General features: G+C 32.3%; 1 protein-coding gene across 1 annotated transcript; it reads left to right on the top strand.

Annotated features, from left to right (window-relative positions):
• Positions 1-234: 234 nt before the first annotated feature.
• LOC104898066 (probable rhamnogalacturonate lyase B) lies at positions 235-15,874 on the top strand. The gene is made up of 17 exons (XM_019250505.3): positions 235-543; positions 658-791; positions 9,489-9,555; positions 10,516-10,637; positions 10,740-10,787; positions 10,870-11,004; positions 11,117-11,236; positions 11,354-11,489; positions 11,839-12,009; positions 12,090-12,245; positions 12,598-12,704; positions 12,815-12,905; positions 13,092-13,233; positions 13,343-13,502; positions 13,684-13,800; positions 13,891-14,017; positions 15,264-15,874. The coding sequence occupies exons 2-17, from the start codon at positions 685-687 to the stop codon at positions 15,504-15,506; spliced, it is 2,049 nt and encodes a 682-aa protein (XP_019106050.2). The 5' UTR covers positions 235-543; positions 658-684; the 3' UTR covers positions 15,507-15,874.
• The last annotated feature ends 1,566 nt before the right edge of the window (positions 15,875-17,440 follow it).

The raw sequence follows: 17,440 nt of genomic DNA, 5'->3' as shown, positions 1-17,440 counted from the left end.
TTCGGAGTTACTTTTAAGTCTTATTTTTATATAAATATCATATCTCAAGTCGAGTGAACTTTATCAGATCCACACATGACCGATGAAGGGAATAACAATCATCAAAAAGAGAAGTAAAAAGATAGTAGTAAATACAAAGAAGGTATTTTGGTTACTTATACAATGACGCAAAGTATAGAGCACCAAGTTTTAACAGGAGTTAACAACAGAAGAAAGAGTAGTCAACCTTAACGAAGCTAATAATAAAAGTAAAAACAATAAAAAAAAAAAAGAAGACAAATAGGTCCAAAAAAGTCCAACAAAAAATTTAACTAAGTGTATGATTCCACACATTCCCACTATAACACCATTATATAACATTTCAAGTTTTTAAACATATATATATGTATAATTAACTCTTCTAAGTTCTAATGAATATTTCAAACATCCTCTGTTTCCAATATTTTGTCTCTCTGTTTTTTCACATTTTATCAACCATAAACATAAGAAAAACAACAGTAAGATTTCCAAGATAAAGAGCTAAATTTTGTCTCATTTATCAAGGTAAGTTTTGTACTTCTCATCACATATTTACATGCAACATTTAATTTACACAATTCATGTTAGATTTTGTTCTGTTTTTATATAACACTTTTTGGTTATGAAAATTACATGCAGGTGTGAAATTTTTGAGGTACCAAAAAGATGAATAATGTGGATTATTGGAGGAGAGAGAAAACTTTGTGTGTAATGCTCCTCATAACAATGGCTGTTCAGCTGTTCTTGGTTTCTAATTGTTGTGCCAAAACCCAGTTAAGTTCTTTTCCAAACTCACTTTCTCTTAAATTACTAATTTTTTTTATTAAAATAGTATCCTAACATATTTACAAGAATATTATTGTCTTTAGGAAATATTGTAGATATTAGAGATATAAAAAAAGTACACTTTTTTTTTTCCTAATATATCTAATAAAATTAACTACATTTGGTGAGATTGAATTATCACTTGTATGATAATAAAGTTTTGTGTGGAATGTATTTCCTACATTTCCAAAAATATACTTTTTTTTTTTCTTGAGCACCACAAAAATGCACAATAAAAAAATGTCTTTTTTTTTCTCCACATTATTATTATATTACATTGTTTAATTTAATTTTATTTTTTGTATGATGGTGGTGAATATAATGAAAAGTTCACGGGGGGAAATGGAGAGAGAGAATAAGTGAGAGATGAGAAAGTAAAGTTGAGGATGATATTGGGTTTTGGTATGATGAGGAATGAGGGAATTACAATCATGCTTCAAAAATACAACATTTTTCATGTCTTAAAAGTTCACAAGATGATACTATTGCTACAAAAACATCACTCTTGTAGTCTTCAAAGTATAAACCAACAAAGAGATAATGACATCTTATCGAATAAAACAAAGAAATGATAACATCTTCTGGGTCTACATACGAGCCTTTTATGTAAATTTTTTTTTCTTACCTTGGACCAATATGTGGTATTCCCTCTTTGCACTATTTATATTTAGAGAGAATATTCTCCGTTTTTTCTAATTTATAATAAAAAATATAGTTATGTGGGGTCTTGTTTGATTCATCTTAATTAATACATTATTAATATTCAATCGTTATAATTTTTACTAATATATAATGAAAGATATTTGAGTTTATATAGAAGGTGCAATAGCAGACGCGCATACATAAGAAAGTGAGAATGATAAAAAAAACGGAGGGAGTAAACGATTGTATTAGAAACCTTATGGAATATTGTGTTTGTCTACTTTTTTTCATGTGGATTTACTAATTACGTTCCAGAATGGAGAGATTATTTAAAAAATAGAAACATTAGGATAATAGAAACATTAGGATAGAAAATTAAAATTGGTTGATAAAGGGAAAAGGGTTTAGTAATAATAAAACTTTGTTTATGACCTCAAAATAGCATGTATGAAGAAAGTTATGAATTAAGGGAATGAACACTTCATTTATGTTTCTTTTTGGGTGTAGACTATAAAGAGCGTTATAAGGACAATTGATGTAGATGAAATTTGATATCAAGTCTTGAACGTCATCGCCCGGAAAAAACTTAGTTGACCCATTGGGTAGCTTATCCACCAATAATAGAATTTAATCTAAGGTGAAATCCAACTTAACATTAACAATTATTTTTTTAATGATCTATTAGGAGTGGATAGATGTAGTTATTCTCTCCACCCCAAGACTTGAATTAACTAAACTAATTGACATTTGCAATCCTTCATTTATCTAGATCTTTCTCCTCAATATTTTTTTTAATGAAGGTAGCATTTGTAGTCGTCAGGATATTTACCTTTTCTCTTCTTAGATATGTCTACTTTGTCTTATAAAAGTAAAAGCGCTGTGCTTTTTTTGTTTAGTAGGGCATTTTAATTTTGATTTTTGGCAGCCGAAAAGCAAAATATATACAAATGTTTTATGTTCACTGAGAAATGATAAAACGCTAGTAGTTATAGACACTTTTGTCTATAGCAAAAGCTAACATCCATGTGGCAGCATATAATTAGCACACATGTCACAATATTGTTTATCCAAAATAATATACTTTTTCCAATTTTTATACTTGTATATCTCAAGAAATATATTTTAGAAAAAAAATACCAATATTCATATATTTTTATTGTCTACAAATAGACATCCATTTTGATATAATTTCATCATATATCAGTTTTAATTACCTTACGTCAAACAAGTGTATTGTTATAAGAAACAAGTGTATTTTAACAAGAAACAAGTGTATTGTATGGGGAAACAAGTGTATGTTAACAAGAAACAAGTGTATGTTAACGAGAAACATGTGTATTGTAATAATAAGAAACAAGTGTGTTATAAGAAACAAGTGTATTGTATCAAGAAACAAGTGTATTGTATCAAGAAACAAGTGTATGGTAATAAGAAACAAGTGTATGTTAACATAAAACAGGTGCATTGTAATAACAAGATACAAGTGTATTATAAGGATAAGAGTAAAATAAATATATGATGAAATTATATGAAAATGGATGTCTATTTGTAGAGAATAAAAATATATGAATATTGGTATATTTTTTACTTTTTTCTAAAATATATTTCTTGAGATATACAAGTTTAGAAATTGCAAAAAATAATTTGTTTTGGATAAACAATATTGTGACATGTGTGCTAATTATATGTTGCCACATGGATGTTAGCTTTTGCTATAGACAAAAGTGTCTATAGCTACTAGCGTTTTATCACAGCTCATGTTCACTCTCTATGTTGCTGAAAACAAAACGTAGTAGTTAATTTTTATAATTAAATGCTTAATAGTCAAATTAATGTTTATTAATAGTCCTAAGAACTATAATTAGCAAAACCCTGGAAAAATTAGTTTAGAGTGTACGCCATCATAATACTTTTGGTTATACTCTTTAGTTGTGTTTCAAATCTTACAATTTATTCCTTCTTTGGACCAAGGAAGGCTTGATTCACTTGGTAAGAAATTTGGGTTTAAATCTTTCCAAGTCAAGATCAGAAGATCATGCTTGGGGGTCGTGATTCCCTTAACCTTTCCTATATTCTCTCGTGCCTAACCTGGACATACTAGACCAAGAAACAGTGAGGGTTGATGTTTGGTAGGGTACGTCTTCTTACTATAATAAATAAAATTTAATTACTATCCGTTCAAAAAAACAATTAATTACTTGGGAGATAAGTAAACTTAAGACTCAAACGCAAAATGATGAATGATGATTTTACTGATATGACCTGAGTGTAGAGTCTGTCTAATTGCTTACTAAGCCATAGCAGCAGATTAATTAAGTGTCTATGTAGCTAATTAGAAATTCAGATGGTTTTTTTTACGGAGATAGGAGTAATATCTTTATTTTTATATTTTGAGGAAACTTTATATTCCTTTTCTTTAACTACTTAGTGATCAATATAAATATCAAGTAGCGTAGTTGGTTAAAGTTTTAAGAGGTGGTGGCCAAGAGATCGAATCCCTGTCTACGTCATTAGGTGCACCACCATTCGCTTTTGGCAGTAAAAACATTAGAGGCTTAAATTTGGATGGAGAAAGTACATAATGTTCAAAAGTGTATCTCATTGCTAGAAGATTACTGCAATTAATCAACTCCGCAATGCTCTCGTAACTAATTTGGTAGTTGAGACTTGAGACTTTGGAAAAACGCTGTGTAGCATTTTCCTAGATTCTATTGATAAACTCTTTTCTCACTACCAAAATGAGATAATAGTGATAGGTTTGCATATTGGACTTTCTAAGCAGTTCAACAACTACAATAAAAGAAGAAGAATTTGATAGTCTTAGCTTCCACCGTTAATTATGTCAAACTTTATGACAATTAAGTATGGGTTACTTTCTTTTAAAGTTAAGCGTATTATGCTAAGGGGTGGTAATTGTGTCGCCATCACCTAGCTAGATTTGTTTTGTGTAGTTTTGAGCAATGTTGGGAGTATCATTGTACAATAAAGGTGGCTCCTTATGTCTTAATGGACTCTTTGTCCGTAGGTTAATATAAGCAACGATCTTTCCCCTAAAAAAATGAGCATTATTATGTAAATTTCGAGTGGAAATTACAATGACCCTTTATAATTATATGCCAATTATCTTTGTTTATAAGAAGATAAAAATTAGTTTATATGAAAACAACCAAAATGTATCATCCATAAAGATGCTATACGATGGTCTTTTATTTACCTCTCTCTTACTTTTTCTTTATTCGCTTTATCTTTTTTACTTATTCTGTGGTCCAATTGAAACGAGTACAAGTAGTACTTGTCAACGGCGAGACTCTTATCTTAAATCCTAGAGAATGGTTCAAATTTTCTTTAAAGACAATGATTTTCCTTACCAATAAGAAAATTGAAACAAGTATCTCAATTAATTAATAAAGTATGAGGGAAGTATTTACGTTGCTTTACTATTATCCAAGTCTTATTAAAGTTAATTGACTTCTCGGTATATAAATGTGTAAATTACCTAAATGATTGTTTTCCTTAGATAGCGAACAATTTTTAGAAAATGCATTTTTCTAATGCTTATATAGGACATGTTACACCATTAGTTCATGGTCAACGTGCTTACGTTGTCGATTAGCATAATATGGGTTATTAATAAGTATATGAAATCACTCATAATGCTGCATTATTATTTGAATGTGTGATGTGTTATACACAAGATGAACTATAATTTTACATTAGGAGATAAGTTGTCGAGTACATAGTTACCAATTGTTATTTTATTAGAAAGGTAGATATTATAAGAGTTAGTGAAGTGTCTTTATGCAGAAGAGAGAAAGTGATGTGATTTCGTATTGCATGTCGTTAATGATGCTAGATTTGGAGAAACTCCGTAATCAGAGTGATTATCATTGATCAATATTTATAATTTACAATCTAAGGATAGTCTTACACATATTAGGAAACTTATCCAAATCATAAATCTAAGAACAAAATATATCCTACAGAATATTGTATTCTACTCTATCCAGTCTTTATTACTCCCTCCGTCCCTTAATAGAGTGCCCATTTCTCCAATGCACGTTTGCCAATGCACGTTTTGTATCGTTAATATCTTTAATTTCATATTAGTAAAAATTATAAAAGTTTGATTTTCTTAATATACGTAATGAGACGAATCAAACAAAACCCCACATGACTATGTTTTTTCTTATATATTAGAAATATTTTTTGAGGGCTTTCTTTACCTTTGAATAGTGTCCAAAAAAGAAATGGGCACTCTATTAAGGGACGGAGGGAGTATTAGTTTATCCGTATTCTTTTTTTTGGGATGTCGTCTCTTATTAGTTTACCCCTTTCTTTTGTTTCTATTTTTGAAATGAGCCACTAATTTTTCATTACACATACATTCAACTTTGATATAAAATAATAATTTTATTCTCTTTGTTATTATGATCCACAACATTATTTCTGCTAAAATTCTGTGCAAAAAAAAAGGGTAAACTAATAAAGACCAGATGGAGTATCACAGTATTCTATCAATTAAGATTGTCGTGGTCCAAATTTTACTTGGAGTACTAAGATATAATGTGTAAACTATTCTAAAACAGATGGAAAAGACGAGTGTTGGAATTAAATTAGACTAATCACTAATGGGAGGAGTAATAATAATCCTATAATGTAAATTAGTTGTGGGGCGCAAGGTGTTTGGGGATTAGGGAAGTATAGGGTTGCTTTTGGAGTTTTGAGTGCACAATGTAGTGAGAAAGATGGAAGAAATGGCTCAAATATACCCTTTTAATTAGTTTATTCAAGGGCATATGAGACCAACTGCTTCCATAAATTTAGACTTTACACTATTTATTTATTGACACTTTTAAAAGAGTTCCTTTTGTCGACATTTTAATTTATGGGCTGTTTGTCACACAGTGATATATTGGCCTCTTTTTTTTGTTCTTTTTACCGAAAGAGATTAATTGGTTATAGAAAACCAAATAAAATAATGTTGGTGGATCGGAACTTGGAAGGGAATTTGTGTTGTGCGTCTGATTGAAGTCATCCCACTAAGTATAAAGCCGGTTGCTTTGCATTCATAGCCAAGTAATATACATTCCACAAATGATATATATACGTATTCTGACCTAAGTTATAACTCAACGTGTATGTGAGGCTTTTAGGGCATTGTCCAATAATTGTTTTATTTAGATAAGATGATTATGCAATACCTTATTGTGAAGCATTAAAATTGGAATAGTTTAGGAAATGTTAAAAGGCTACGGTTAAGACAAAAAGACATTCAGTAGTCGCGAACTACATAAAGTAGATGAGAAATACGTATAGCAGGTCCATGACTTAGCTGTTAAAGCACGAAAGGACCTATTAGTTGAATAATCGTGTACTTGTCAAAAAAAAAAGACAAAAAGACAAATTTTTTTTTGACAAAAAGACAAATTAAAAGTTTATCTCATATGATCAACGTTTATTTAGGGTATATCACAATACTCCCCCTTTCTCTAATTACCATGAGCAAACTTTGAATAACAACATACATGATACATCCTTATGAAATATCTATATTCTATGAATTTTTTCTTATTGAATTTTATTATTTTGTAATCAGATAGAAAAAAAGAATGTTGAAAAATGACTTTTCACTTGTTCTAAAAGCTAGCTTTTAGCTACAAATTAAAAGGTTTGACTACTATAGCAACCTTTCCTTATTAATGGTTGTCTGGTCCCCTCCAACTGTTGGTTATCTTGTATTTTTGTATACTTTCTCTGTGTTTTAATACTTGCAACGATTTTTATTATACGAAGTTTTCTATTACTTGTAATAATGTTGATATTTTTGACTATATATTCTCTTTTTCTCTTTCTAGAGCATGGATATTTTTTTCTCTTTCGATCTCTCTTCGTCCTCTCCCCGATTCTTATGCATATTTCACAGTTGCAAGTATTAAAAGACTAGGGAAGTATATAAAAATGATACCATCTAATTTTTGGCCAAATATGTCATTGTAATGACTAAAGAGTTATGATATAAGCTTATTATAACACTTGTATACAAACAACTAACATTACTATACTTAGCCAAACAGACCAACTAAACTAAACGATGACCAATCTTGCAACAAAAAAGGCCAAAGTATATTCCTTTATTAAAAGGAAAAATTAATACAATAAGCCTCGACTGTGGTCAATCTGTAAGGATAGGAGTTAGCTCAAGTGGGTAGAGCGCTCCCCCTTGGCCCTTGAGGTCAGGGGTTCGATCCTTACCCCCAACATTATGTTGGGGTATTTCCTTAGCATGCTATGCATGCCTTACCAGCCAATGTGTTGGTGTTTCCTACATGCTAGTAGCCTTGTGAGGGTTAGCCCTTGAATTGACTTAATTTCCTAATAAAAAAAATTGTGGTCAATTTGTTTTTAGAAAATCCTAACCCCTCTCATTCCTCCTTTCACCTTCTTCCTCTTTTACCTCTGTTTTCCCTTCCTAATTAAGTTCTCACCTTCCTTTGAAGGATCATCAACCTCCCTCCTACAGTTGCTGGAGATCAATCACTCACTCGAGATTAGACTAGCAGACAAATTTTTTTCAAAGAACTATTGAATTTCTTCTAAAATATGGTCAGGTATATATAGTAGACGCTCCACCATTAGGGCTGACAATGCATCGAAGATGGGTCGAGTAACCCTCCCCAACACTCGCAAACCAAATCCCGATCCACACCATTCATCACTAGCCAAAAGTTTCATCCATATCCTCCTAGACCGCCCATCCATCAACCGCGAGTGGAGCGGGTGGGAAATGGATAATCTAAGAAACGCTGTTTGTGTACTTAACAATTTTAAAATTCTAATAAAAGAAAAATTAGCCATCAATTAACAACAAAGCAACTAAATTAAATATCAATTCTCTATCTTTTTTTTAGGAAATATGAATTGTCTATTCTTAATACATGGCAAAATTATATATTAATCATAATATACATGATAGTATATTATATATATATATATATATATATATAATATATATATTATATAAATATTATATATATATATATATATATACATATATATATATAGGGGAAATATCACTTGAGAATGCTCCTTACATGAGAAATGAGAATGAATCTTAACCATACAATTGGATTAGAGTTACAACACTGGTTCATTAGAGTTATATCCCCTAAAAAATTTGAGTCCACAATTTTTTTTTTTATATTTATTTTGGAGTTATATCACTTTTTTATTAGAGTTACATCACTTATTGATAAGAGTTATAACGCACAAATTTATTCTCATTTCTCATTCTCATGTAAGTATGCATTCTCATATAGATTCACTTATATATATATATATATATATATATATATATATATATATATATATATATATATATATATATATATATATATGACATGGGTGGATGGATATGGGGCGGGTAATGAATCAAAAAATCTCACCCATCTCCTCCCTGTGCCGCCACCCACTCCACCCGCCACCCTTCTGTCACTCATCTCATTGCGGGTTTTCACCCATTTATCTGGGGAAGGTGGATGGATAATTCACTCATACATGGATGATTGCCAGCTATATCCATCATAGGCTTAGGCGCCTATCATAGGAGAGTATAGTGTGTAATGAGCCTTTGGATGGGGTCCCTGTGCTATGACAGTCTAGAGGATTCTTCTTACTTATTAAAGAAAAAAAGTAAGAAAATGAGAAAGGTAGTTAGGTACTTAGGTGTAAGTATAACTATAGAGATCAAGCTGACCAAAGAAGTCAAAAGAACGCATGGCCACATTCGCCAGTGATTTTTTTTGATGGAAAACATTATATCTGCATATTGATTCCCATTTTTCTTAAGAATTTGCCAAAATTTAGTATTCCATGTTTTTCTTTTCTACTTTCATCTACATTTTATTGGATTGAATCCTTAGTATAGAATTTACAAATCATCCAGTCAAGTGGATGCTTGGAAATAATCTCTCATGGAAGTGAATGGTTTTGGAAAATGGGTGTAGTGGAAGGCCAGTAAATGACGACCCCATATCACCTCTTGGAGTCACCCTGAACGTGACGGATACGGAGGTAAGTCCATTATATTTTCCTTTATGTACTTAAAGAAAACATATCAAATGACATGCATAACATACGTTGACTTATAGGTGAAAGTAAGCAAATAGAGCCTAATAGATCAACATTTCTTGCAGGTTAACTAGTTGCTGGGCCTAGGTGATCCTTGGTTAATTTAACAAAAAAAAATTTATTTTTTAGGATTGAAATTTTGTTACAAGCACAAGTCATAGCTAGGTTGTTGTTGGATAACGACTTATAAAGTGAGATGTCCAGTGTTTGAGACCTCTTATGATCAATTTTCTTCATTTGTTGAATAACAAAAGGATATTGTAAGAAATGCCTTGTCAACATTTGAGAGCATGTGGCAGGCTACAATTCTTGCCCATGCATTTTAATACTATATCGGCCTGTTTGGTAGTTGGTCATAAATGATGGTAATGAGAATGAATTTGTGTGTAAATTTGTGAAAAATATCATTGTCCATTCCCATGGTAATGCTAATTTATCCTAAAGTGTCCACTTTCATTCTTGAATTTTCATTCCCATCCAATACCACCTTGTAGGTGGTAATGAGTGGTAATGAAATTTGCTTCCCCTTGGAGACAAAAACACAAGTTTAGGGGTAAGATTGCTTGTCCATGGAGAAAAAAATGCCTCCTCATGGAGATTTTAAGGGTTCTTCCCTAATAAAATTACACTTAAAATTCTTTCAAATTACCGCAATTTATTAACGACTACCAAACGGGCCGTATATGTATTAATACATTGATTAGTCCGACTTAATAGTTTACACCTTATGGGAAAGCTAAGGCCTAAGGGAATCGGCTCATGCAATTACTTATGTCATTAGTTTTTTCTTTGTGCCATATCTTATGTCACTAGTGAACACAAAGTATTTCTCCTACATTGGGCGTGCCATTTTTTCCCTACAATGCTTGAAGTTTTTACATTGGGCATATACATTTTGTTTAGGTGGTGATCGACAATGGCATTGTGCAAATCACAATTGCGAATCCAGAGGGCCATCTGTTAGGGGTGCGCTATGATGGAGTCAATAACCTTCTTGAAGCTCCTAATAAGGAATCAAATAGAGGGTATGCAAGATTTATTATATGATACTTTTCATATAAAAATGTCAAAATAAAGATTTCTTGAAACAAGATGTTTTATGCTTATGCTAATGCTTTCTTATCTAGGTATTGGGATGTAGTTTGGGATACAAAAGATTACGATGGCACTGACTGGTATACTGCGTACTTTCCTGCATTTCTCATTATTTTCAGCTAATTTACATGAAAATTTTATATCTTGACTATCTAACTGCAGGTTAGTAGGATCAAAGTTTAATGTGATAGTAGAAAATGAAGACCAAGTAGAAGTTTCATTTACATATAAATGGGATTCAACCACTTGGAACACATCAGAACATTACTGGAGAATTCCAGCTAATGTAGACAGGAGGTATAAATCTGCTCCAACAACCCAGAAATAGTACTTCAGGTTCTTAAAACTTTCAATGGATCGGAAATTCGGACAGGTAGATGATATGCATGGTATTGACATTGTATATCAGGTATATAATGCTTCGCGAATCTTCTGGATTCTATGCATACATGATATTAGAACGTACGGAGGAAATGCCTGCAGCAAATATCTTCCAAATAAGAACTGTTTATAAGCTTGATGAAAAGCGGTATGAATATGTTTCATCTGCACTGAATCTCAGAGGTTTTTATTTTTGTTTTTCTGAAGTTGTTTTAAATGAAGAAATTGATGAAGTTTATTAATTACTTTGGTAAATATTGTACAGATTTCAATATATGGCTATTTCGGATGACAGGCAAAGGATCATGCCTTTGCCACATGATCGCGAGTCAGGCCTTCCGCTTGCCTTCAAAGAAGCTGTTCTTTTGACTAATCCCACTAATCCGGATTTGAGAGGCGAGGTGTACTAAATTAGACTTTGTTTATGTCATCTTGTTTCCACTTATTTGAACTGAACTTGTCTATTCTCATTTGAACCTATTACTCCTGATATGATATGAACTTGTATGCTTTGATCAGGAAGTGATAGGGGCTGAAGTAAGGAGAACTAAACATTACCTAACTGAATAGATTTTCTGACAAATTAATAGTATAAGTTATTAGCAAGCGCAAACACCATAAAAAAATGTGGTCTATTTTTCTGTGCGTGAGGTTTACTAATGTAATCAATTCTTTTAATTTGTCAAAAATAATTCAGTGGCATACTTGCTAAAAGCTTCTTTTGTTATGACTCTGCCGTATCAAATTTAGGTGGATGACAAGTATCAATACTCGTGCGAGGACAAAGACAACAAGGTCCATGGATGGATATCACTTGATCCCCAAATCGGGTTCTGGATTATTACTCCAAGTGATGAGTTCCGTTCTGCTGGACCTATCAAGCAAGATCTCACATCCCATGTTGGTCCAACGGCATTAGCAGTGAGCATCTTAATTTTCTTTCTCTTACATGGTACATACTAAGAGTTACATTTTGATAATATTTGAATATTTTGGAACAGATGTTTCACAGTGCACATTATGCTGGGTTGGATGTCACCATGAAATTCCAAGAAGGGGAACCATGGAAGAAGGTGTTTGGACCTTATTATGTTTATCTGAATTCCATTTATGAGAACGGCGACTTCCATGAACTCTGGGATGATGCAAAGCACCAGGTATTTACATACTCAGCTTTTAAAGGGATTTAATACCACATTTCTTTTCTTTTCTTTTGTTTTTTTTTTTTTTGGTTTTCACTTGCATAACCCCTACATTGTATCCCTACTATGCATGGTAACTAGTAACACCAACTTGTAAAACTTTATTATAAATTGAACGATTTTGGGGAGAATGATATTGTGAAGAGCGAAAACATTGATTTTGGGAACGAAATGCAAACGTGCACAAAGAGAGACTAAGTAAACAATTTTATGGTTCTAACTTCTAAGGGTGTATGAGAAGGGTGCTTGGACCTGACAACTTGTCTTTTAGCTTACTCCTACCCTTGACAACTGAAGCTTAACGCAGATGAAACAAGAAACTAGAAGCTGGCCTTACGAATTCCCATTATCGGAAGACTTCCCTAAGTCTGTGGAGCGTGGTTTTGCATATGGTCGGTTGCTGGTCCATGACAGGTTTACCTTAACTAGCAAATTCCTTTCATTTGGTTTTAATAATTATTACTCCATGGCTATTTCTCCATCATTTTCTCATGATTGTTGAAAAAGCTATATCTTTTTTCTAGGTATAGAAGGAGGACAATGATGCCTGCAAGTTATGCTTGGATTGGGCTAGCTGCACCGGGTGAAGCAGGGTCATGGCAAACCGAAACAAAGGTAAGCGTTGAAGGGGTAATTAGGCTATGTTTGGTAACTCTTTCTAGCTAACTTATCGTGATCGATTCTAAATCCTTTTCAACTAGTGTTATAACCTTAAATCTTACTCCCTTCATCCCTAAATAATAGGTCATGTATGTTTCATCTTTAAACTAGCAAGAATAACCTGAGTATTTGTCCAATCAGGGTTATCAATTTTGGACTCGAGCAGACCGTAATGGAGGATTTCTGATCAAGGGGATTCACGAAGGTGTTTTCAACTTGTTTGCGTGGGTTCCTGGTTTCATCGGAGATTATGTTTATGCTGAAAACATCATAATTGAGCCAGGTTTTGTTAGTTCAATTTTTTTTTTTATTATGAGTAATAGTATTATTTTTTCAACAAAATATGTGATAACGAGCAGCTAGTTATCAAGTGTTTTTCATGACTATGTTAGGCTCCGTAATCCAACTGGGTAATCTTGTGTACGAGCCACCTCGAAATGGCCCGACTTTGTGGCAAATTGGAATTCCAGACCGCACTGCGTTAGAGTTTTATGTTCCTGAGCCCAGTAGCTTATTTGTTAACAAACTCTACACTGACAGTGATCACAACAAGTAAGAACCTCTTCAAAATATATATATATCCAGATTATCTAGTTAAATCTAACTTTTCTTTTCGAAAAAGAAATTAACAAGGCTCCGTTGTTTTGGGGGAAAATGTTTTACTGGAAGTATGTATTGATAATTTGATATCCTAGCTATTTCTCAGCTTCTAAAATAAATTCCGATTTAACAGATTCAGGCAATATGGGCTTTGGGAACGTTACGCTGAACTGTATCCTGAGAATGATCTTATTTACACAGTTGGTGAAAGTGATTATCATACAGACTGGTTTTTCGCCCATGTCACTAGGTAAAATAGTACAATATAATCAGTTAATTCAAATTTCTCATCTTTGTTGTTTTGGTTTAAATTTGATCAGTTTTCTTCAAATAATTGCAGAAAGGGAGAAAATAATACGTATTTACCAACTACCTGGCAGATTATATTTACTGTCAATGATTTGATCCCATCTTCAAATTATACTCTACGGATTGCCTTGGCTTCTGCCACTAGGTCTGATTTGCAAGTAAGAGAACAATTAGCATGCTTATGATAATTTTAGCATGAGTTAATTAATATTCTTATCATGCATGAGTTAGTTGATGTTAGTATGAGATTAGATGAACACTTAAGGCGTTTGATTCCTATAGGGGGCGTTTGATTCACGAAGTGGTATAGGGTTGAAATAAGGAATGAAACTGGGGTGGTATGGGTCTGAAACTTGATACTTGATTCCATGTGTTTGGATTTATCTTGGAATGAATTTTTTCATTTTATTTTTATACCGGAAGGTTTGGTATGAGTCGTACCCACCTCCTCTATTGGGTTTCTAAACCCCCATACCTCATGGGTTTGAGGTATGGGTTTAGAAATGTAAAATTTTGCAAACAAACACTAGGTATAGGTTTTAGTCATTCTAAACTCATACCTCATACCTTATTTTTCTCAACCGAACACTCCCATAGTAGTATGGGTTTGGAACCAGGAATGAAATCAATGTGGTATACGTTTGGAACTTGATACTTAATCCCACGTGTTTGGTTTTATTTGGGAATGAAATTCTTTCTTCTATTTGATACCTAGAGGTATTGATGTGAGTCATAGCTACCTCCCCCTAGCTCTCGGGTTTCTAATTAAACCCCATACCTTCTGGGGTTTGAGGTATTAGTTTTAAATCTATCAATTTATTAAACAAACTCTAGGTATGGATTTTGCTTATTCTAAACTCATACCCCCGGCCCATACCACAATTATATGAATCAAACGCTTCAATAAAAATAAATTTAAATATGGTCTTGGGTGAAATCAGTCTCACTCATTTTGCGGATGAAACAAAAGGTGTTGTCAAACAAGTCATAGATCTTTAAAAACTTATAGAACCTTAGATTGGTGACAACACCCTAATTAACCAGAACGATACCTGAAAATACGTCACTCAATTTTGAGTCGAACCAAAAGGTCTCGACTTAACCCGAGATCTTACATGATTGAATTCAAATTGGTTTTTGTTATAAAGATAGCAAATTGGTTATAGATCTGAATAAGATATTCGATAAAATATATATACAACCTGAATCAATCCCAACTAGAAAACTCGTTTCTATAACATATATCTAACAAGTCATCATATAAACACTCATCCTAACTAGAATCAAAAGAAGTCACTTTTTATTGATTTAGCAAGTCACACCATGACCGATAAATCGATCGCACATATTTGTTGTGATAAGTTTTTGTAATGTAATTTGATGTTTTATTAACGTGTTCTCTAGGTGCAATTCAACCATGAAGAGCTGATGATTCCTCACTTTAGTACCAAGATGATAGGTTCAGACAATGCAATTGCGAGACATGGTATTCATGGACTTTACAGATTGTTTAACATTGATGTTCCTAGTGAATGGCTTTATGATGGGAACAATACCATCTATCTCAAACAATCAAGACATGATTCTCCTTTCTATGGTGTCATGTATGATTATATTCGTTTCGAAGCCCCCCCTCGAACAAGATGATTTTAGATATAATTAGGTCACTAGAGAGAGTGAACATGGTCAAAATACTCATTGACCATTTTCAACATATTATGATAGAAGTAGAATTGTATAATTAGTTTCCTTTCTAGTTTTGTATTGATTAGAATACATCAAAGTATTTATCTTAAATTATGTGATAGGGTTATGTATGTTGATGGCAATGGCATTGGTATATTGCAAGACTTAGAATGTGTATATATTTGTTGTAATTAGTTTCTTAACTAGTGGCCGGCCAGTATGGCTTGTTACACTTTCTTTGAGACCGTAATTTTTTTAAAAGGTAAGAAGGCACCCTAACTGGACCGGAACCTTGCACAGGTCAACCCGGTTCGGTTTTGCAAGCAAGGCCCCTTGGGAGTAGGGGAAATGGTAAATGCTTGGTGTAGGATGGTGCTTATTGCTTACGAGAAGGGATCAACCTCTAACCACTGGAAGTCCAATTGTGAACTCCGAATGGGTTAGAAACTAACTTAGGTATAACTAGGAAAACATATCTTAAACAAGATATAATACTAAAAAATATTATCTATATCTAAACACTTTTAGATAAGTCAGGATCAACACTCTAAATATATAAATTTAAGAAATACTTCTAAATTTATCATGAGAGATTATCTCTATTATATAAGGGAAGGGGGAGCAATGGTGTCCTCTTTTGAAATGCCAATTTTGCCCCCCATTCTCTTTCTAAATTACAAAATAGTGTTTGTATTTTTGACTTTGCTAAATTTAAGAGCTGGATATATTTGGCAAACTGTATTCCTCCTTTTTTTCCCTCAAAAAGATGTTACCATATCCAGTTCGCACAGCCACAGTCAAGAAAAAAATATTTCGTGCCATATATCATACAGGTTGCGCGGATTCGATTATGGGCTTATAACTACACAATACTACGATCTAATAAATTTTTTATAACTCAGAAGAAAAGCTCCTCACAAAAGAGGGAAAAAACTAAAATAAATTTAAAACGCTAATAACTTAATAGGTCATGATTAGATTAACAATATTCGCGCATTTCCAGAATATTATTATGTTCGCAATGACATTTTCTGAAATTTACAATGATATATAATTTTTTTTTCTAAAATGTTCAAATTTTGACTCTTATATCGAAGAAAATCGAGTTTCTGTTTTGAAAAAAAATTCAAGCACGCATCGCGTGCAAAAAATTCTAGTTTAGTCTGTCGCAAGGGATTCAATATAATTTGAGCACTTTTGGTAATATGAAATAATATTGGTACACTTTCTCATATCAAACTAGTTATTAGATTCGATCTACGTCCCAGGTAAGAAAAAATTTCTTTCATTAACATAATACTTTATGATAATAACACAAAATATAACTTAGTCTAGTCGTTAAGACTTTAGTATAAATACTTGAGGTCTTGGGATCAAACCCTATACTATGAAATATCTAAAAAAAATTATTGTACATGGATTCCAAGAACTAAGGGCCTGTTCTCCCCAGCTTATTTTCAGTTCAGTTCAGTTCAGTTCAGCTCTAATAAGTTCAGTTCAGTTCAGTTCAGCTCCAATAAGTTCAGTTCAGTTCAGTTCAGCTCCAATAAGTTCAGTTCAGATCAGTTCAGTTCAGTTCAGATCAGTTCAGTTCAGTTCAGTTCAGTTCAGTTCAGTTCAGCTCTATTCTTTTATAACCATTTTGTTAAATATTATTATTATTATGTTGGTATAATTTATTTTACTAATTACTATTATTATTATTTAAATTATATCATTACTATTAAGTATTATTATTATTATTATTATTATTATATATTATTTTGTGTTTCTATATATTTTTTTTATTATAGCTTTACTAATTATTATTACTATTATTATTAGGAGGAACATGGTTTAGGTCAAAGCAAAATAAACCCATTTTTTTAGCCCATAAACCAATCAAATCGCGTCAA

This window comes from Beta vulgaris, chromosome 6 (assembly GCF_026745355.1).
Source record: "Beta vulgaris subsp. vulgaris cultivar EL10 chromosome 6, EL10.2, whole genome shotgun sequence".
NCBI lineage: Eukaryota > Viridiplantae > Streptophyta > Magnoliopsida > Caryophyllales > Amaranthaceae > Beta > Beta vulgaris.
The sequence above is the reverse complement of the archived record's forward strand: the minus strand, read 5'-3'. Positions and strand labels throughout refer to the sequence as shown.